The sequence below is a fragment of the Lentinus tigrinus genome (assembly GCF_003813185.1).
Source record: "Lentinus tigrinus ALCF2SS1-7 unplaced genomic scaffold L226scaffold_35, whole genome shotgun sequence".
Taxonomy (NCBI): Eukaryota; Fungi; Basidiomycota; class Agaricomycetes; order Polyporales; family Polyporaceae; genus Lentinus; species Lentinus tigrinus.
In genome coordinates this window covers 38,799-59,184 of record NW_027137944.1, presented here as the reverse complement: position 1 = coordinate 59,184, position 20,386 = coordinate 38,799, and the positions used below count along the sequence as shown (strand labels likewise).

Sequence of the window (20,386 nt, the reverse complement as noted above, 5' to 3'; positions counted from 1 at the left end):
CAGAGTGTGCCGCCACCCGTAGTTTGACAGCGCGAGTGAAAGGAGAGCTTGGGATGGATGCGCGTTGCCAGAGACAAATGACATCCGGCGGTGGGTGGCAAGTTTCCGCAGATAAGATAATTCAGGCGTCTATCTACGGCTGGAACTGACGCATCGTGTCGGCTGCAAACCTCTGCCTTGCATTGCACCTTGACTCTGCGCTCGCCGTCTCCGGATTCCATTGGCCTTCTTTCCCTCTATCCCATGGTATTCTGAGGCTCGCTTTTACTCTCGTCCACCCACTAGGATCGCTTCCACCAACATGTCTGCTCGGACACTCGTCGGCAAGTTCGCTGCCTGCCCACCAACTAGGATTGCATTCGGGCAGCGACAGTCGCTCAGAATACACCTGCGACGACCACAGCGCTGTCTTTCATCGCACGCTCCATCGCAAGTTTGGCTTGCACGAAGCGCAGCACTCCCTGTCTTCTCGCGGACACGCGACTTTCACTCTTCACCAGGTGAGCGAACCTCCACGTGAGTCATGGCTTGTTTGCTGATATCTCGCAGCTTCGTGTCATGGAGGCGTTACTCGACCGAAGCCTGGCGAAGGGTATGTGCGTTACCCGATTCGCGCCGGTTGTCTGACTCACTCGTCTACTGCGCAGGATCAAGGTCCACTTCAAGGACTCGAAGGGCAATCTGCTCAAGACGGTGGAGGCTAACGAAGGAGACGACATCCTCAGTATAGCGCACGAGTACGACATTGACCTCGAAGGTGCGCCCCTCTATCGCCGTCCGCCATGTCATATACCCACCCTTCGCGCCGCGCCGCACTCCTGCGTCCTCTCGCGCTGCGTCTAGGTGCATGCGAGGGCTCCGTCGCATGTTCAACATGTCACGTCATTCTCGATCCCGAGTCGTACGACAAGCTACCGGAACCAGAGGTCCGTCCACTTCACGCTTCAGCGTTGCACCCCATCGGATGTAAACCCCCACGCCATCTCTCTAGGACGACGAGAACGACATGCTCGACATGGCGTTTGGGCTCACGGACACATCGCGGCTGGGGTGCCAGGTCCGCCTTACGCGCGATTTGGACGGGATGACCGCCACCTTGCCGGCGGCGACACGGAATATGTTCGTCGATGGTGCGTAGTGCGTGTGTTGCAATCCTCTGCGCGAGCGCGAGTGTGCGTGGCTGATGCGGAGGACGCTGTAGGGAAGAAGCCGACACATCACTAGCTAGAGTGGCTGGCGCGGCCTGTTGGGACTGCCAAAATTATTCTTCGTATTTACTCGTCCTGCTAATGCGTATACATGTTAATCCTATGGTCTGCTCCTCATTTTGCCAGGACCTCACATAGGTTCATGTGAATGCTCAATAGGCCTGCCAAGACATTGAACGATCTGCGTGTGGCCCCAAGTCTGCACTGACATGTCCAATCGCTTGCACGCCCTCTAGCTCACGTGCATGCGAATCGTTCTGCGTCTCGTGCGGGATCCGACGCGAACTTCTACCCACTCTCTTCTCCAAACCAGGGAGCGATATCCCAGGACCTAGAAGATAGGGTCGAGCTATGGGTCCGATTCCACCACGATTCGTTCATGATCGCAAAACGGTATGATGCACGCAGTTATCTGACCATCGTCGCCACTGAATACTGACCCGTCAGGCTCTTCCAGTCCAAGATTGACATGCCGGGCGTGATACTCCGGCCTTCTTCCCACTCCCCGGAAGATCGTCATGACCGGCACGGGGGATCCTCACGTACGATCCGTCCACGAGCAAAACGCGGCGAACGAGGTGGCTGAGAACATTGTGAAGTCTCCGGCGATCCTGGACAGGTAGATACCTCGACAATGGAGGACGATATCAGTGAGTGCTTCTAGCCGTCGATATTTGGTCGGAAGGGCCGACAGACGAGGGTGTATCGGGAAATCCGTATGTCACCGGCGCCGAGGAATACGCTCCCGGGTTCCCTGATCGTCATCGCCTCCCTCCTGGCGAAGGGCTCGCAGAACGCGAGGAACGACGGCGAGGTGCGTGCCAATGGCGCGTCTCGCCGCCGTGTTCGTGCTCACATCCCACACCGTGGCCTCCATTATCAAGGACAGGCACAACGGGGTGCAGACGAGTCTGCGGTTCGATCGTCTGCTCCCTGACTGCGCCACTACCAGCGTCTTCCCCGTGTGATTGCACTGCGCCGACGATTCCCGCCACGCCACGAAGTCGAAGAGTACTGAAGTGTCACCTGAGAGTCTAAGACTCGTAGCGAGGAGGAGCGAGTTTTTAATGACTCACCTCACGGGCGTGCCCCCCGGGCCATAGGGAACGGGCTCCTGTGCGTCTGGGGGCATACTTTTTATACAGTGCCCTCCCTTTCGCGCTATGACCGCTTGCTGCGAGTCGTTCTTGTGCGGACACGGGGCTTGCATATACCTGCGGCGTAACTAGCCGGTGGCATGTTCCTTTTCCCTTGCTCGCGTTAGTGTGTGTAACGGGCGGGTCACGGAGTGACCGCTTTACAGCTTCCGAGACCCTGTCCACCGTGAGGTTGCGGGTAAGGGATGGGTAAGAACAAGAGATAAAGGGAAGGATAGTACAACGGTTGCGGGTGGTGCAATACCAGTGCGTTCCATTTTCCCGTGGTTGTTACAGACCGGTAGAGGACTGTCACTATTACTATCAGATCTTGCCATGAGGCCGCGCCCATTCGTAAGGCACAGCTCGCGAACACGTGGATCCAACAAATCCATATAAGTAGTGGAGGGCATAGCAGCACGCACCACTCTTCCTTAGCCGTGACACCGTACCGAGCATCATCGCCCTCCAAAAAACCACTCCGTCACACCATGTCAACGATCACGATCAATCCTCACGACCTCTTCCATGGCGAGGAGAACCTTCTCCAGACCCCTCAGGAGGGGACCGGGTATTGCCCCCTTCAAGTCGGAGAAATAGTCGGAGAGGACTTCCAGATTGTCCGCAAGCTTGGTTGGGGCGGGAGCTCCAGCGTATGGTTAGCAAAGGATACGTGAGTACCACGGTGGCGAGCAATATGCGTTACATATAGGCTGATTGTCCTGATACTCAGGTCGCAAGATTTTGAATGCTACGCGGCGGTCAAAGTAATGACGGCCAACTCAACGTGGGGAATCTTGTCAGACGAGCCGCATGAGAAATGCTACGAGTTTGAAGTGTTCGACAAACTAACTTCCCCAGAATGTGAGGGTCATCCTTCCCTCCAGTATTGCGTAGAGTTCTGGCGATCATTCTACATACGGAGCGTGCACGGAGGGCATTATTGCATGGCGCTTCGACCTTATTGCGCAACTTTGCGCCAATTGCAATGTTCTCTCCATCCACGCCACTTCCCACTTGATATCGTCAAACGTGTTGTTCGGCAGGCGTTGTCAGGTCTTGCTTTGATCCACCAGCTTGGATTCGTACACGGAGGTGCGTTTCATGTTAGGCTCCGTCGCGATGTTGAGCTCCTCACGGCAGACTCGGAGTAGATGTGCAAAGCCACAACCTGATGATCGATTTCGATCCCGATGACTACATCAAGCCACTGTCTGAGCGTATTGGACGATACATTAGGGCGAATCCCGTGGAGACTCCCTATGCTGTCCCGTCCGGCGGAGAATATTCAGTGCCCCCGATAGTTGTGAAGTCGCAGCCTCTAGGAAACCTTGGTGCTGAGCAGAGGCTCAACAAGTTGCGTGTTCATGTAGCGGATTATGGTTCCGGTGGGTCATTCGATTTGATGTCTGACTTGCCAGCAATTGACGCAGCACAGCTATTTCAATAGACCAGACTTCGTGTGGAAAGCCACTTGAAACTCCTCTTCCTTCGCGAGCACCCGAGACGGTTCTTGGTCAACCATTCTCGGTTCCGGTCGACATATGGGCTGTCGGATGTCTGGTTCGTTTACGAAGATATCTTACTGGTCAAATCAGCTGACTGCCTCCTGTTCGATCGCCAGCTTTTTCAGCTCGACCGCGCGCATAGCCAGTCTGAGCGAAATCAGGCGCATCTGTCGCAAATGATGCATTACTTTGGCCCATTTCCCTCCTGCACGATGTCCGGAGACCTCCAGAGTCAACTCTTCAAGGCCGATAGTGCGCATCAGTTTTCTTATGTTCGAAAATCCCTCCAACAACAATCATGTTTCAGGTGTACATCGTACCAGCACGACTGCTGCGTCAACTTTTGAGGAACATCTCCAAGATGTCCAAGTGCTACGAGGAAATTTGGCACTTGATGACCAGGACATCGGCGCCACGGCTGCTTTTATGCACCGATGCTTTGTGTTCGACCCGTCCCAGAGAGCGACGGCTTCGGACTTGTTGACAGACAACTGGTTCCAATCCTGAAGTATGGTGTGAGACCTTGTATCATATCGCTTCTGTACCTAGTGTTCCTGCATATTGAACATTATATGACGCATGGCCCCACAGAACATCTGCGCTCCGGGAATCTCGATCGGACGTCCGAACTGGAGAGACGCTTCAAGGGATTGAGTTCACAGAAACTCAAGGACACCGTCGCATTATGCATCAGTGCCTTGAAATACACCTCTCTCGAAGACCGGCCGCCTCAAAGCTGTTTATATAAACTCTTTGACGCACTTCGCGTGTGTTTGAGATTCAACGCTGCCACGAGATACCCTTGTAGAAGGTGGCTTCCTCGATCATTACATTGTTCCACCGTGACGCCCTGCTCAACCCTCTTTTAATCTTCGGAGGCCGCCCGTTCCCCTAGAATACTGTGCCGTCGCTCTCAATCTCAATTGGTGGTCCGCCCGTCAACGGTCGCTTCTGTGCCGCAATCTCGCGCCCGCCTTTCCATGTTGCACTCTCGAGGACCTGGGCGAGCGTGAGCTGCTCAGCGGTCAGACCGAGCTGCTTCCGAATTTCGTCTGCGATCCTATCACTGTACGCCAGAACGATCATGTTAGTCGATAGATGACGAGGCGCACGCAAGTCGCGAACGCACAGTTCTATCACCGTCATGGCTCTCCATTCGATGATGGCGGGATGCGATGGGGGCAGTTTGGGGATGCCCGAGGCAGGATCAGGGAACAGGGAGGCGTCCAGCGCGCCCGGGCGCAGTGAGAGAACACCGAGATCGAGAAGTAGCCCACCTGCGGTGTAAGCGTCAACCCCACGATCCTTGACTTATAGTCCGCGACATCGACCCACCGTTTCGGTACTCAGGCAGCCCGGTCATGTACTCTATGCCCTCAACCTTCCACCCAAGAACCTTTTCGATCGGCTCAACAAGACTGTAGGTGATCCAGCCCGTGAGCTTGTGGAAGGGCACGAGTTCATCGCCCTCGGTGTAAGTGCCCCCGGTGACACTCTGCTTCTTGAGCGCGTTGCAGGGCCAGACGTCTCCGAGCGGTTTTCCACCGAGTGTAGTGCGTGTCGCGGGCCAGATAGGTGTGAGGCCGTCAATTAAGGCGGTCCAGAGGGCGAAGATGTGCACGCGCGTCGAGCCGTTCTCTGTCTTTGACTCGGATTCGAGAAAGTCTGCGATGAAGACAGCGTGAGGGGGCAATCGGGTGTATAATGGGACAAGAGTAAGACGCACCGACAATATGACCGGGACGCGCGGAGGAACCAAAGTATGTTGGGCTCGACTTGAGGGCATTGGCAAGGTTGACAAGGAGGGAAGAACGTCCTTCGAGGCCGACCATGGGATTGGCGTCGGTGACTTGCATCGCCGTCGCAACTTTGGGCGCGGTCACCTTTGACAGGCCCTCGGCTGAACGAATGATCAGCGTTGTATCTACTCAACTTGCGCACACACGCAGGAGGGGCGTACCGTCGACTTGGTGGGGATTACTGCTGTCTCCGGAGAAGAAGCCCTCTTCGAACATCGCAATGCTCGCCACCCCAAGACCCTCTGACCTAGTGAATCGCTTCCCAGAAATCTCCTCCATGTAAGACCACTTGTTTCCGGCGCCGGCATCGAGGAGGACGGAGACGAGGAAGAGATCGATGAGGCGTCTGGTGATCTCCTTGACGTCGGGTGGGTTTGGGGAGGCCTTCCACTTCTCGACAAGAGGCTCAACTCGCGGGTGTCCTGCGTCGAGATGCCTCCATCGTCCATGAGGAGGGATCTACAACCACACGCGTCAGGCAGGGTTCTCGCGGAAGTACGAAGGCGGCTCACCGCTGCAAAGTTGTTGCCAAAGTCACGCTGCAGAGGAAGATGTAGAAAGGTGCAGATAGAGGATGACTCGAGGACGTGCCTTCATGATATCGACGCAGAACGCGGCCGCAGCGGCCTCCTTCTCTGGATGGTAGTCGAAGTACTCGAGCTTGCCGTCCTTTGCGAGGGCGTGCACGCGGCCACATCGTTCGCGAATCGCAGGAAGGGTGCGCAAGTACGCGGCCGTCTGGTCAGGCGAGGTGCTGGGTACGAGCGGGTTCATGGCGATAAGTAGATGGTGGTAGAGGTCCAGGACGGAACGCGAGACGGCCCTCCGCGCGTGCACCAGCCACCGTCCGCCACCAGATACGCCGCCACAACAATGACGCGCCGGTCCGAGGGCTCCGACGCGCTGTATGAGCGCTCGCGACAGTCCACCACAACTTGTCTCCTTCCCTCCAGCCTGAGAGTACGTACGTATTGAGATGATCAGTTGCGAGGCTATCCTGACTTATTGGTATGTGTATGTTTACAGCCCACCATGCGCCTCATCAATACCAAGACTGGGGAATTCCACCAAGTTTCCAATCCTGCACAAGTCCGCTACGCCATCTTGTCCCATGTCTGGCACGAGCATGGGGAGATGTCATATCAAGACGTCGAGCATATCCGTCTCGAGCAGAGCAAGATATCAAGCGACGGTCCTACTCCCTCCCTGTCCCTTCTCCCTCACCTATCTGCCAAAATACGGAACGCATGTGCACTCGCCCTGTCAGAAGGATTCTCATACATCTGGATCGATACCTGCTGCATCGATAAGACCAGCAGTGCCGAGCTCTCAGAGGCAATCAACTCCATGTACGCTTGGTACGCACAAGCTACCGTCTGTTATGCCTATCTCGAGGATGCGCAGGTCACTTCAAGTTCCTGGGGAACATCTCACACTGTCTCGAACCGTGTCAAGCTTGCGCAACCCTCAATTGTTGGGTGCAAATGGTTCACGAGGGCATGGACGCTTCAGGAGCTTATAGCTCCCCGGTTTGTCCTCTTCGTCGGTGCAGATTGGCAGCCTTTCGGCACCAAGGACAGCTATGCCGAGGTCATCACTTCCATCACAAGAATACCCGAGGACGTATTGCGACACGCCGTCTCTGCGGACTCGTACAGCGTTGCCACCCGGATGCTGTGGGCATCATTCCGTAAGTCCACACGCCTGGAGGACAGGGCTTATTCCCTCATGGGAATTTTCGGCGTGCATATGCCTACAATATACGGGGAAGGCGAGAACGCGTTCCGCCGGCTGCAGGAGGAGATCCTCAAGCAGGATCCGGACCAGTCCATACTTGTCTGGGGTTCCGCAGAAGTCTTCTCAAGCTGGTCCGCATTCGTTGAACATGCACGCAATGTACCCATCGCTTTCACGTCGCCTTCCGCGTCCCAATTCAGGGATCCATTCACCACAAGTCCAGATTCGTTCACGCTGATGAAGAACAGATCCCTACATCCTTTCCGGAGAGGGGTATTGCATACTCTCACACCCCAGCAGCTCGCTCAGCGCCTTGCGAAGCCCTGCGATGAAGAAGCTCTCTGGCCCCGCATCGTCGTGACGCCTGTTGGCGTCGATACTAGACTACCCGTCGTCCCCCTTCCGTCCCTTCACCCGGATCGACCCCTCTACGCCGTGTTCTTGTCATGCGAGTACCGCGAACAAGGAGTCGCTGATTCTCTCCTCCCCGTGCTATTGCTCTCCCCTATGGATGCCACACGCGCAAGTATCTCAGGCCCAAAGAAGGCTAACCTGAAAGGTGGTGTCCATTTCTACATAATCGGCGACGTATACTTTGTCCCACCCGCGGTGACAACGCCTAGGCTTTCCGGCCACGTGTTCGCCACATTCGAAGACATTTATTTGGGCTTCCCCAATGCGTCTCGTCTGAAGCGCTACCATCCCATGTCTGCAGACTCTCCCCTCTTTCCGAAAGCCGCCGATAGACGAGGTATCATCTCTCCGGGGTTTCGGGTCTCCGTAGCTCCCAAGGCAAGTCCGGGGGGCTGGGCATACTACCAGCTCTCTTCGTCCACATTGCTCGACGGAGGATGTTGGTTCGATACCTCACACTGCGTGCGGAAACTCCCGCCGACTCATGCCTTGGTATTCACATCCAATGGGGACCCGGATGACTGCATAATAATCCGTCTAGGTCCTTGCGGCGACTCGCTCCAATGTTCTCAACAATCGATCCACCCATCCTCACTGAGCAATTCCGCCACATCGTCCCACTCGTACGTGCCCACGGAGGTCGATACGTCATCTCCGGCAGCGAGCACGCCCTCCTCACGGCCTCTACGAGCTATTGTCATCCACACGTGTGGGGCGGGACACAACGATCAGTGTATTCCTTCCGCTACCGTATCCAACCGTCCTACCAACCTGGAACAGCACACGGACCATGTTGCAACCTGGCCGGAGATCGATAAGTGTTTCGTCAAGGAGTTCATATGTCAATCATGCACGGTAGATTCTGGCCTCCGGGTTGTCCTGTCGATTCAGTCATGGTGGCCATCAATTCACCCTCCTGCATATTCTGATAACTATAGTCTTGGTGTCACTATCATCCCCCGTCGCCGCCGAGAACCATGATTATGTTACTTACCACGCTATACACGTTAAGCTCGGGCACCTGAGGGGGACGCTTTCCTGCAGAGTGATGTTACCGCTATCTCCTTCTGGGTTATCTCCTGACAAGTCGAACTCTGTTCGCATCGGGCAGGTTCATTCAAAATGAACCATGCGTATTTATCGTGAGTCAATCAGTGAATTGTACGACGGCTTCCCGCCGCCGTCGAGGCTGCGAAGCCGATTCGACATCGGATAATCAACGTACTACTACATTATTGCACTCACTACGACCAGGGGTGGCAATCGACACCATCCCATGTCCAAACCTCCTTCGCATCCCCGAGCACGATGCGTCGGTACTGCATTCCCAGACCGTCCCAGACTCGCTCGATGAACCACCGACGACAGAGACGAACACGTTGTCCGGGCCGAGATAGACAATGGTATCCAGGATAGAGCGTGTCCAGTAGGGAAGGACGGGCTCATTCTGGTGGAAGGCAGCGGCGATGAAAACTTTCTCTCCGCGCCCGTAGCCCGATCGGTGATGGTGTGGGTCCGTTGTACAAGTAGTACATCAGAATTGAACATTACTGGGCTGGCCGTATCCTTTACTCACAAGCTTGGAGTCGCAACTCGAACAAGTACGTCGCCCGCATGGAGGAGGACGCGCAGAGTGGTCGGAGTCCCACACGCGTTTGATGGAGACCCCGGGAGTGCCCCTGGCGTCATCGGTACAGCGCACATCGGACGCGCAGCCACCGCGAACGCGCTGCTCCTCCTCCTCCTCCCCGTCGACCTCAACTTCTGCCGTCAGCGTCGACCGTTCAGCAGAACTACCTACTACCTCTACGTCTAATTCTATTGTCTTCGACGATCAACGCGACCAGCTCCGCACGCGGACACTCTCGGACCCTGCATGTCATCATGACCGGCTTCTCTAGCATCCCTCTGGCTGAGGAAGGTGGCGAACACGACGACTCTCATCTTGCTGGTATAGCCAAGATTCTCGGTCCAAGATGGGCGCAACTGCCAGCGCTCACAATTGGACTGCTTGGAGTGCAGGTCTTCTGGTCCGTAGAGATGTCGTACGGTATGTACCCATATCCGTCACCCCGCACCCTCGCGCGAGCGTTCATTCCTTTCCAAGGCACCCCTTACCTCCTGTCGCTCGGTCTATCCAAATCTGCGGTTGCGATGGTCTTCCTCGCGGGTCCAATCTCCGGGCTCGTCGTCCAACCCCTCATAGGTGTGCACCGTCCCAGCGAGCTCATGCGATCTTCTCTTGACCGCGCACTCAGGCGTCCTCGCCGACAAATCCAAGTCACGCTTTGGTCGTCGAAGACCATACATGATCGCTGGCTGTCTCGTTTGCATCACAGCCATGATGCTCCTAGGTTTCACGCGCCCATTTGCCACCCTATTCACGCCGGCAAAATCGATAGCAGTGAGTGCTCGCACTCGCATAATACTCAAGGGCGACAGTAACGCACGCTTTGCAGAATGATCTTCTCACCATATGGCTGGCGATAATAGCCCTTTTTACCATCGACTTCTCTATCAACGCCGGTGCGTCCGACTTGTCCGCACATCCGCCTAGTCGAACGCGCCCCTTGACACTCTCCTCGCAGTCCAAGCAGTGGATCGCGCGCTCATCGTTGACACTCTGCCTTCTGCGGAGCAGGCTGACGCGAACGCTTGGGCAGCACGCATGCTCGGTTTTGGCAGCGTTGCAGGATACTTCATGTCCGTATGAATGCGCTTCTAGTTCGCCTTGAAACTAACACGCGCACAGAGGAAACGTGGACATGACGACCGTCTTCCCCTTCTTTGGCGACACAGAGCTTGAGGTTCTTGCCGTCGTCGGCTCGTTCTTACTCTTATCCACGCACGGTATTACAGCGTTCTGCACGAAAGAGAAGGTAGTGGTGTCGACCAAGTATGCATCACATCTCCAAGGATAGGGTGCAAGTTCTGACCGCAAGTTTCAGACGCTCAGATAAGAGCTTCTTGAGAGAGCTCAAAGAAATATGGAACAACGTCTTCACTCTTCCACCCGTGATTCGTCAGATCGTGCGTGATTCCTTTTGTCACACAACAAATACTCATACACTCGCAGTGCATCATCCAATTCTTGTAAGCCATCATGTAAGACTGGCATATTCAGTGGCATTGATCTCTCGCAGCTCTTGGATTGGATGGTTCCCCGTCCTTTTTTACACTTCTGCGTTCATAGGCGACCTCCACAAGCAAACCTCCACTCTGCCCCAAGATGACCCGGGACTGGATGCCGAGTCGACAAGACTCGGCACTCGTGCCTTGTTCTACTCGTCTCTGCTGAGCTTTGCGGGAAACGTGCTCCTCCCATTCGTCGCTGCAGAGTCGGCACGTTCGCGGAGGCTACTGGAGCGCAAGCTCGCACAGGCACATAAGAGTGCCTGGGCGAGGGTGTATGATCGTCTCAAGGTGCACCTCACCACTTTGTGGGCTACGGGGCATCTCGTATTTGCGATCTGCATGTTCGCGACCTTGTGAGTATCTCCGGGGGTTTACGATGTATAGCTAATGGAGACTGACGGGTGGAACAGCTTTTATTCAAGCGTCGCTGGCGCGACAATCTTCACAACGCTTACCGGATTTTCGTGGTCGATCACGCAGTGGGCACCTTTCTCTCTAGTATGTGGAAACACTGTTCATTTTACGTGAGATCCTGACTATCCTTTAGCTTGCCGAGGCGATCCTCACCGAGCGAGCCCCCGAGGAAGATGAAGGCGCCATCGTCCTGAATGACACACGTACACATCGACTATCTCTAGCCCTTGGCGGTGACGAGCATGAACGCCAGTTCCTTGTCGGCGATGACGACGACGACGAAGAGGTCCCCGAGCCTCCGCCGCGCAAACAAGGCGATGGTGGTTCACAAACGCTTCCCATTGAAGAAGACGTCCGATCATTTTCGTCAGATGCCTCCATGGATTCGATATCCTCTGGTTCGGTGGACCACGACGGACGGCCAAAGCCGCACAGGCGCAGTCACAGCTCGAGCGCACATACCAGCCGGGATGAATTACGCGACGACGATGAAGAGCCACGGGCAGGTCTCGGGCTCCTGCAGAACGCGAACGCTCGTATGAGCCACGCGGACGTGCACTCTATAGCCGTGTCTGACTCTTCCACGCTCCATCCCGAGGTTGACGAGGACGACGACCATGGACCAGGAAGCAAAACAGGAGGGCTGGCGGCAAAAGCGGGGATCATCCTCGGGATTCACAACGTCTTCATCGTTATCCCGCAGTTCATTATGACCGGGCTCGCGTCGATCCTCTTCGCGCTGCTTGATCCTTCCAAGACTTCGAGTACGGAAGCAGGTGCGGGTATAGAGCTTGCGGTAAATGCGATGAATGCGACGAATGTGGATACCGAGGTAACAAGGGCCGAGGCTCTGGTCTCTGGAGGTGGGCCGAATTCGTACGCTATCATATACAGGTGAGTTGGCCCGTTCGACCTCCGGCTAGGTCGCTGACTTGGGGCTATCCTTCAGACTGGGCGGGCTGTCGGCGACAGTCGCCTTCGTGCTGACACTACGGCTTGCACGAGAGCTACGCCATCACTAACGCAGATGTTTTGGTCGTATGTATTGAGTATCGTTGGATGCCAGATGCGCGTAGCGCTGACAGCTACGTAGTTTGCGTTGACATGTGTGCTTTGCTACAATACCCTAGGATTATGGATGAATAATTTGTATCAACGGATTCATGGATCTTCCTCTCATAAGATCAAGGATGTGCTGGGATCGTCGGGAGTTCAGAGATGTTCGCACCCTCGGCATGTGATCGTATGGGCATACAGACGCGGAGTGTATACGCGTCTGTGGATCTCGTCTGCAACCGCGACGACGACTGGAGGTTGCGCGACACCGAGCACCACGCACGCGATGACCGGGCACGAGGAGCAGAAGAATGTCACTGACCTGGAACAGCAGCCGTTGATCGACAACCAGCCGACTCACATCTCCCTGTTTCCTCGTCGCACCTATGCGCTCCGCCACATCGTCCTCGCCTACTGTGCCGGCCTCCTCTCAGCTCTTCTTTACTGGTCTTCGTTCCGCAGTTACAGCACCGCTCTACCATTCTGCAGTGTCGACCCTGTCATCGCAGGCCGTGCAGGCTCGACAGAGGTCCACAACTACCCTCCGCCCTCGCCCACGAATGCCTTCCCATCTCTCTTCCCATCCAACGTTGGCTATGCTGGTCCAACTCCAACGGGTGCAGAGCCTGCTCTTGTAGCTACTGCTCCCTCGTATCCAATACACACTGGCGCTCCTCATCTGCTCTCCCCAGAGGCTCTGAAGAACGATACCAAGCGCAAGTTCGATATATTCAGACACTGGGGCAACCTGTCCCCTTGGTTCACTGTCGACCGAGGTGCCTTTGGTGTCGACGCGGGTCCAGAACCTCCGGCTGGATGTCGTGTCACTGGCCTTCATCTCCTTCATCGCCATGGCGCGCGTTATCCTACGGGGTCTTCGTCGTATGGTGCGCCCGCACTCTTCTCGGATGGGCTCAACAGTGCCGAGAGATGGCGCGCAAGTGGACAGCTAGAGTTTCTGAATGACTGGTGAGCTATGTTACATCGCTTATGTTCATATCTACCTACATAATCTCCATCCAGGACATACAAGCTTGGAGAGGAGATCTTGACGCCGTTCGGTCGACAGCAACTTTGTGAGTACCGTTAGTCCGAGCAATACCATTCCCCAATACCCACGTGTTGCCGAGCCTAGTCGACCTTGGTGTCTCAATGCGCATGAAGTACGGCTTCCTACTGCAGAACTTCACCGAGACCAGCACGCTCCCCGTATTCCGCACAGAGTCACAGGACCGCATGCTGTCATCCGCCCTCAACTTCGCCCTTGGGTTCTTCGGGCCGTCGCTCGAAGGGCAGTACCAACAGCTCATCACGATCGAGGCGCACGGTTTCAACAACACGCTTGCGCCGTCGAAGACGTGCCCCAATGGGCGCGACCATACGAAGGGCGAACGGGCGACACCGTTTGTTCGCGAATGGGTGGAAATATACCTTCAAGGAGCTCTTGAGCGGCTGCAGCCACAGATTACCGGCATGCAATTGAGTGTCGAGCATGTGTATTCCATGCAACAACTTTGTGCATATGAGGTACGTGTTTGATGTCGAGTTGTGGAGCTTCACGTTCGCTGATGGCTTGTTGCACTGCAGACTATCGCTATCGGATATTCCAAGTTCTGCGAGCTGTTCACCGAAGACGAGTGGCACGGCTTCGACTACTCGTGAGTCATCCGGCTATTCACGCTGTTCATTCGCGCTGATATCGTACGTTTGCAGCGTCGATCTCAATTTTTGGTACAACCATGCATTCGGCTCTCCGACTACTCGCGCACTTGGTATCGGATATATCCAGGAACTGCTCGCTCGCCTCACGCACACACCAATTTCCCTACATAACTCGACGACGAATGCCACACTTGATGACAATTCGGCTACTTTCCCGCTTGGACAGAGCCTTTATGTCGATGCCACCCATGACACCGTCGTACTCAATGGTGAGTCTACTTGCGGGACTACGCATTTGGAAGCTACTGTTTATCTCAATGACTTTACTAGTGATAACTGCGCTCAATCTCTCCAACTTCGCAGTGGATGGTCCATTGCCCTCCGATCATATCCCGAAGAACCGTGCGTTCAAGACATCACACCTTGCGCCGTTCGCAACGAACATGCAGTTCCAATGTAGGTCTTCTTTGTTGTATTCCTGCGGCTCCATGTTCATCTCTTGTGGACTAGTACTCTCATGCGATTACACGCACGACCCCCAGATTCGCATCATCCTCAATGACGGTGTCGTACCCCTTGGCTCGGTGCACGGATGTCCTGGAGATGAGCCGCATGGATTGTGTCCGGTGCCCATATTTGCCAATGCTGTGCGGGGGACTGTTGGGAAGACAGATTGGACATGGGCGTGTTTGGGTGATTGGGAGATTCCGGAAGGACATGGGTGGAACACAACTACAGGAGAGCCACCGCTGTCCCCTGCCAGGACATAGGACTTATTGCTTGCTACTATTTGGGAGCCGTTCCTTGTAGTTAATATTGTATAGTTAGAGTGAGCTGTGAGCATTACATTTGATCAATGTTAAGTAACAGTAGTCTGAAGGTACACATGAATCTAATGAACTGTTACAGCCGTTTTCATATCAATAGGCCCTTTTTGAATAATCTATATGGATAGTGCGGATCATGAGATGTCAGTTCCGCTCGCTGGCGAGCCTACCCGATGGTTGCCCATCATTCTCCGCCGCGTCCCTTTTGTGGACCGCCAGAGTCCGCCACAGCCAACAATCAGCACATTATTTTTGAAGGGGCCTATCCATATGAAAACGTGCGTCACAAGTCCATCAGTACTTCCCAAGATCCATTATCGGCTATTATCAGCTAGTAATGTATTTTTTTCTGACCCCCCCCTAGACTCCCCAGGCCCCCCCGACCCCCTGCCTGCCATTCATTGTCAATATGCTAGACAATGAATGTTTCTAGCATAATACAACCCAGAGAGCATAAATGGAGTTGAATTGACTTGTTTGGGACCCTCATATTACTTTGTATTAAATTCATAAATAATACAAAATAACACAATAATAGCTGATAATGAATTTTGGGAAGTTGTAAGAGTTCAAGAAGAGCCTCGATCACACACGCCCGGAGTACCCTGCACCAATCTCTGTATTGAAGACGTGCTAATACTCGGTGGACGTGGTGAAAGGCTAAGCCTAAGCCAACACCACATTGAGGCGCGCATCTTGTACGATGCGTGCCAATACCGATTAGATACAATAATAGTGAATGTAATAGTTCATATAATAAACTATACTAGTCCGTATTATAATCCCTTACATTCTCCCCCTCTAGAACCCACTACGGGCTCTTGAATGTGATAATAGCTGCAATAGTATCGTACACAGTCCGAATGCCAGTTCTGAGTCGTAGTTCTTCAAGAAAATATACGGTATGCACAGAATCGAGGAGGCAACCGTATGGAGCTAGTCGACGATCTGAGGTGGTCTCAAAGTGACCCCGCAGGAGAACCGGTCTGGGTGTGTATGCCCTCACTGGTCTCCTGTACCTCTGCGTGCCCTAGGGACCTTCACGAGTTAGCAAAACCCGTGGGTACCCAAGGATAAATCCGTGGGAATACCCATGGGTAAGTACATCCGCGGGTGTGAGTACAGTCGAATTCCCCATAACCCATACCCCCTGATAACCCATACTCTCCGATACCACATAGTTTTCAGGCCTCCCTGAGTCGGGACAGTGGTGATAACCCATACATCTCTGTTATCCCATAACCCATAGCTCTATGGGGTAAGGCTGAGCATAGGTTACCTACAGATCGACCTAGATCTGTTCCATAGGTACCTGTGCTCCAAATTTTAATACCTAGATCTGTGCATGATCTGTGTTGTAGGTACCTAGACCTATAGGTCACAGGTCATACAGGTCAGGTTTTAGGTTACCTAGACCTTCAAAAAACTTTTATGCTGTAAATATGCTAATTTCATCAAAAGAAACATAAAATTTTTTAATACAGGTCAGCTGTGACCTAGATGTTTTTTCATAGGCTTGACCTAGATCCGTGCATGATCCATGCTGTAGATACCTGGACCTGTAGGTTTGGATCATCTAGGTCACAGATCTAGGTAGTATAGGTATACCTATGCAATACCTAAACCTATGCTCAGCCTTACTATGGGGCATTGTAACCCATGATTATATTACATAATGTGTCTCAATACTCCAATTATGGCTGATCTCTGCCTCCATGTTGCTTGTTACGTCCCGGCGCGACACTTGTGCTGCTTCCCCGCTGCCTTCCACTGCTTCCGTGATGCCATTGGATCGTCTCACCGAGTTGCATAAAGCGCTCAGCCTTCTTGAGAAGCAAGTCACATCCAGGAAAGCTTGTCTCGAGGCCAGTCTTGCAAAGAAAGAAACTCTCACCCCCGAGGATGAAGCCTGGCTCGACCATGATGCCAACCTTGTCGATGAATGCTATGCACTCGATGTTTTGTTGTGCACTCCGAACCACGATGCCGCACTGGCCGAGCTTACTTTGGAACAAAAGGGAGGCTGTTGCACAGTTGGAGAAGTTAGTAGAAAGCTGGAGGACATCCTCACCAGCTTCTCACGCCAGATGCGTTTGGACGCACGGAAGGGAATGGTTGACACTTCCATCACAGACTTTTTCTGTCGTCAGTAGGTAGGCAATGTAAAGGATTCATTGGATGCTTCTCCTAAAATATGTGTGCGCTCGACAGGCGCCTATTTGGTCCCTTTTCCATAGCCCATAGTCTCCGATAACCCATACTTTTACCCTCCTACCGATAGGTATGGGTTATGGGGAATTTGACTGTACCTGTTTCCCACGGGTTTTCAAGGATGCGGATATGGCTAGGTAAACCCGTGGGTACCTGCACACCACCGTCAATCGCTGTGTTGCTCTCTTCGTCGCAGGCCCACCAGTTGCTTGAACTTGGGGTGGCAACTGGGAACCTCTGCTTTGTTGCCTTGGAGGTCCTGGCAACATGACTTGTTGCAGTAGGGGTCCAGTTGGTCTAGTCGGCATGTTTGGCTCTGTTGGTGGTAAGGGCCTGGAATGAATTGATGATGCCGCTGTTTGAGGTCACGATGTCGTAGTCATCGTTGGATCCGATATTGTAGGAGATATTTGCAAACTTGTGGGCGTGGGCTTGTGTGGAAACGACAGCAGGTTCGTTGTCAGATAATGGGGAACCGGTGCTGCCAGTGTTACCTGGGAGAGTGCCAGGTCCAGCTGTACGAGTTGGGCTTGCGGTGGTCCATACGTCGGTCCTGGTTGGAGGGATGCTGGTCGCATGTAGGGCAGTGGGATGCCCGTGTTACCTGCTGGTGGGTTAGACCACCAACACGAGGATGAAATCACAGCGCATTGGCTTTCGCGAGCTGTGTGCTCAGCGTGCTGCCGCTGAGGGTCGCTTCCTAACAATCTGGCACACTCTAATCTTACGGAGCACGAAGTGCTCAATGCCTCATCGATTGCGTTGTCTGTGGTGACGCTGTGTTTGACTTTGGCTGCATCCTCATTGTCGTCTTCATCTTCATTGTGTTCTTCCTCTTCGTTCATGTCTTCTACCATTGTAGCAAATCAAGATTGATTTTTGTCTTCTTCTTGCTGCAGATCGAAGCCTTCAGTGTCGAATTCCAGCCCAAAGTGTTCTGCGAACTTGATGATTTCTTGCCATTCTCCTCGCCGCTTCGCATGGCTCGAAGCAGGAGATGTTGATCAATCATTGTTGATAGTATTGCTTGCATGTCTTCTTGGGGTACTGTTACTGACATGCTCACATCCGGTGTTGATCTTGACCCTCAGTTCTTGCCCTTCCGATCGCTCATGAACGGCGGTAGAGGTTTATTGAACGAACCTTGGCTGAAAGTTGGTAATGATCCGGGCATGTTCAGCAATCTCGCGAAAGGCGAAAACATTGACAGGGGATTATACCCACCCAGTCCTTGCCCCCCTGGTCCGAATCTCAAGCTTGAAGTCGCGCCAAACAACCCCGAGCCTGGGTTCTGAGACCAACCCAAGTACGGGGTCGAGGTGGTAAAGGACAATAATTGGGTTGTATTGACAGCGGAGCCAGGTCTTCTAGGCGAAGGCCCACCGTCCAGAGAAACTGACAATCTACTTGTATTATGGGGAGTCTGTGGTAGCGTTCTAAGTCGTGTGGGGGTATCCAAATCGTTGCTTGTGTTGGTCTCTTGACCTGTCGTCTTGTTGTTGCTTGAGTCCATGTGGATGTCGCCAGGTAGTCGCCTAGTAATGTCAGTCTCCAGTATCAGAAATCCACGTGTCATGAAGGAGTGTAAAAAAGTGTAAGAGTTTAAGAAGAGCCTCAATCACACACGCCCGGAGTACCCTGCACAAATCTCTGTATTGGAGACGTGCTAATACTCAGTGGACGTGGTGAAAGGCTAAGCCGACACCACGTCGAGGTGCGCGTCTTGTACAACACGTGCCAATACCGATTAGATACAATAATAGTAAATGTAATAGTCCGTATAATAAACTATACTTGTCCGTATTATAATCTCTTACAGAAGTACTGATGTCAAAATTCAGAAGGAAGTCCAAAGTCTAAAGTCCAAGGTCCAATGATATGCAGAAGCAAAAACTTTGGTGAAGTTATTGACCAATGCCCAAAGATATGTCATTGTCTTCAATTTGCAGAAGTCTGACAAGAGGCTTTGGAGTTCATACTTGTTAGGACTATGCGCACAAGTTGAACTCCGAAGGGAAGTCCGAAGTCCGAAGTCCGATGGTGCGCGGGAATGAAGACTTTGGCGAAGTTATTGACCAACGCCCGAAGAGTTGTCGATGTCTTCAATTTGCGGAAGTCCGACAAGAGGCTCCGGAGTTTATACCGGAGCAAGCTACGAATAAGAGAGTCAAGCAGAGAGTTAGGAACAGAGACGAGAACAGAAGTCGGAGGTCGGAGGTCGGAGGTCCGGTCGGAAGGTCGGACGGAGATCAGACGAAGGTTGGCAGAGAAGTCAGATAGATTGAGTGCTGAGTAGTCGAGTGGGTAAACGAGATATCAGAACTGAAGAACTATGTGACTGTAAGGTAGGGTTTATATACGAAAGTCCGAATGTCCGATAGGAGCCCAATAGGAGTAGAGACAGGAGGCGGACTGCGGAGATGACGGAGCGGAAGCAAATAAACTGGACTAGTAAGTATAGGCGGCAGATACAAATGTCATAGTACGATCAGATGACAGAGCGGGGGTCGGGGGTGATCGGAGTCTGGGCGGAAGTCCGGATAAGGCAGGAGGGAAAGGAGCAGGGGTGGTGAAGTATTAGCCGGGAAAGGGGTGGAGTTCAGGGGTAGTCGGGTCGGGGTTGTGTCGGAGGGGCGGCAGGGCGGACTTGGGCACGGGATGTGACAATACTAGAGCAAGCTATGAGTAAGAGAGTCAAGCAGAGAGTTAAAACAGAGACAAGAACAGAAGTCAGAGGTCAGAGGTCCAAGATCTGAAAAGAGGTTTGGACAGAGGTTTTAGAGTAAGTCAGATAGATTGAGTTTTGAGTAGCTGAGTAGTCAAATGGATGAGTAAACAAGATATCAGAACTGAGGAACTGAGTGACTATAAGGTAAGACTTATATACAAAATCTGACTGCCTGGTTGGGATCTGATAAGAGTAGTGACAGGAGATGGAATGCAGATGTGATTAGGTGGATATAAACCATCAAAGCTATTAAATATAAGTATCAGATACAAACATCATGATGCAAGCAGATGACAGAGCGGAAGTCTGGAAGCAAGCAGAAGTCCAAGTAAGGCATGATGAGTAGAAAGAGGGTAATGAGGTTATACATCTTGGAACCTAGGTTGATTAAGTTTAGGTCTCACTATTTCTTGACCTGCCACTTGTAATTGAATGAGCCTCATGTTTTTAGGTGTATACTTCTATAATATAGTCATCATGGTAGATTGATGCTAGACAGCTTTTCCAATAGATGAATTTTTTAATAGATAGTTGTAAATGTAGTGAATGAC

General features: G+C 53.1%; 7 protein-coding genes across 7 annotated transcripts; 6 read left to right on the top strand and 1 right to left on the bottom strand.

The window, feature by feature from the left end:
* Positions 1-301: 301 nt before the first annotated feature.
* Positions 302-1,138, top strand: L226DRAFT_469738 (ferredoxin; the record flags this gene model as incomplete). The annotated part of the gene is made up of 5 exons (XM_067676241.1): positions 302-500; positions 550-592; positions 648-757; positions 844-926; positions 992-1,138. The coding sequence occupies 5 exons, from the start codon at positions 302-304 to the stop codon at positions 1,136-1,138; spliced, it is 582 nt and encodes a 193-aa protein (XP_067531211.1).
* Positions 1,139-2,835: 1,697 nt separating this feature from the next.
* L226DRAFT_469849 (kinase-like protein) lies at positions 2,836-4,359 on the top strand (the record flags this gene model as incomplete). Its single annotated transcript, XM_067676254.1, has 6 exons — positions 2,836-3,017; positions 3,078-3,439; positions 3,496-3,732; positions 3,783-3,907; positions 3,969-4,083; positions 4,232-4,359. The coding sequence occupies 6 exons, from the start codon at positions 2,836-2,838 to the stop codon at positions 4,357-4,359; spliced, it is 1,149 nt and encodes a 382-aa protein (XP_067531210.1).
* Positions 4,360-4,369: 10 nt separating this feature from the next.
* On the bottom strand, positions 4,370-6,468 carry L226DRAFT_554738 (DUF1688-domain-containing protein). The gene is made up of 7 exons (XM_067683018.1): positions 6,243-6,468; positions 6,164-6,190; positions 5,813-6,110; positions 5,579-5,752; positions 5,188-5,517; positions 4,982-5,129; positions 4,370-4,918 (listed from the first exon to the last, which is right to left on the bottom strand). Exons 1-7 carry the CDS (start codon positions 6,423-6,425, stop codon positions 4,744-4,746), a joined length of 1,335 nt encoding a protein of 444 aa, XP_067531209.1. The 5' UTR covers positions 6,426-6,468; the 3' UTR covers positions 4,370-4,743.
* Positions 6,469-6,678: 210 nt separating this feature from the next.
* Positions 6,679-8,831, top strand: L226DRAFT_538682 (HET-domain-containing protein). The gene has a single exon (XM_067681547.1). It carries the CDS (start codon positions 6,684-6,686, stop codon positions 8,781-8,783), a length of 2,100 nt encoding a protein of 699 aa, XP_067531208.1. The 5' UTR covers positions 6,679-6,683; the 3' UTR covers positions 8,784-8,831.
* Positions 8,832-9,367: 536 nt separating this feature from the next.
* On the top strand, positions 9,368-12,511 carry L226DRAFT_538681 (MFS general substrate transporter). Its single transcript, XM_067681546.1, has 12 exons — positions 9,368-9,852; positions 9,910-10,008; positions 10,061-10,206; positions 10,262-10,328; positions 10,391-10,505; positions 10,555-10,698; positions 10,751-10,832; positions 10,879-10,895; positions 10,946-11,290; positions 11,348-11,435; positions 11,485-12,245; positions 12,301-12,511. The coding sequence occupies exons 1-12, from the start codon at positions 9,687-9,689 to the stop codon at positions 12,371-12,373; spliced, it is 2,103 nt and encodes a 700-aa protein (XP_067531207.1). The 5' UTR covers positions 9,368-9,686; the 3' UTR covers positions 12,374-12,511.
* Positions 12,512-12,635: 124 nt separating this feature from the next.
* L226DRAFT_492610 (phytase) lies at positions 12,636-14,982 on the top strand. Its single transcript, XM_067677395.1, has 7 exons — positions 12,636-13,376; positions 13,431-13,483; positions 13,543-13,934; positions 13,995-14,065; positions 14,121-14,338; positions 14,400-14,525; positions 14,580-14,982. Exons 1-7 carry the CDS (start codon positions 12,694-12,696, stop codon positions 14,837-14,839), a joined length of 1,803 nt encoding a protein of 600 aa, XP_067531206.1. The 5' UTR covers positions 12,636-12,693; the 3' UTR covers positions 14,840-14,982.
* Positions 14,983-16,627: 1,645 nt separating this feature from the next.
* On the top strand, positions 16,628-17,068 carry L226DRAFT_538679 (uncharacterized protein). Its single transcript, XM_067681545.1, has one exon. It carries the CDS (start codon positions 16,678-16,680, stop codon positions 17,047-17,049), a length of 372 nt encoding a protein of 123 aa, XP_067531205.1. The 5' UTR covers positions 16,628-16,677; the 3' UTR covers positions 17,050-17,068.
* The last annotated feature ends 3,318 nt before the right edge of the window (positions 17,069-20,386 follow it).

Excerpts from the sequence above, each read along its gene's own strand:
- L226DRAFT_554738 (XM_067683018.1), bottom strand. The coding sequence starts at position 6,425 with ATGAACCCGCTCGTACCCAGCACCTCGCCTGACCAGACGGCCGCGTAC. Across the intron at positions 6,191-6,242 it reads TCTGCGTCGATATCATGAAG|CGTGACTTTGGCAACAACTT; the intron begins GCACGTCCTCGA and ends CTTCCTCTGCAG. Across the intron at positions 5,518-5,578 it reads GCGTCCCGGTCATATTGTCG|ACTTTCTCGAATCCGAGTCA; the intron begins GTGCGTCTTACT and ends TCTTCATCGCAG.
- L226DRAFT_538682 (XM_067681547.1), top strand. The coding sequence starts at position 6,684 with ATGCGCCTCATCAATACCAAGACTGGGGAATTCCACCAAGTTTCCAAT.
- L226DRAFT_538681 (XM_067681546.1), top strand. The coding sequence starts at position 9,687 with ATGACCGGCTTCTCTAGCATCCCTCTGGCTGAGGAAGGTGGCGAACAC. Across the intron at positions 10,207-10,261 it reads CGCCGGCAAAATCGATAGCA|AATGATCTTCTCACCATATG; the intron begins GTGAGTGCTCGC and ends CACGCTTTGCAG. Across the intron at positions 11,291-11,347 it reads ATCTGCATGTTCGCGACCTT|CTTTTATTCAAGCGTCGCTG; the intron begins GTGAGTATCTCC and ends CGGGTGGAACAG.
- L226DRAFT_492610 (XM_067677395.1), top strand. The coding sequence starts at position 12,694 with ATGACCGGGCACGAGGAGCAGAAGAATGTCACTGACCTGGAACAGCAG. Across the intron at positions 13,377-13,430 it reads CTAGAGTTTCTGAATGACTG|GACATACAAGCTTGGAGAGG; the intron begins GTGAGCTATGTT and ends ATCTCCATCCAG. Across the intron at positions 13,484-13,542 it reads GTTCGGTCGACAGCAACTTT|TCGACCTTGGTGTCTCAATG; the intron begins GTGAGTACCGTT and ends TGCCGAGCCTAG.
- L226DRAFT_538679 (XM_067681545.1), top strand. The coding sequence starts at position 16,678 with ATGCCATTGGATCGTCTCACCGAGTTGCATAAAGCGCTCAGCCTTCTT.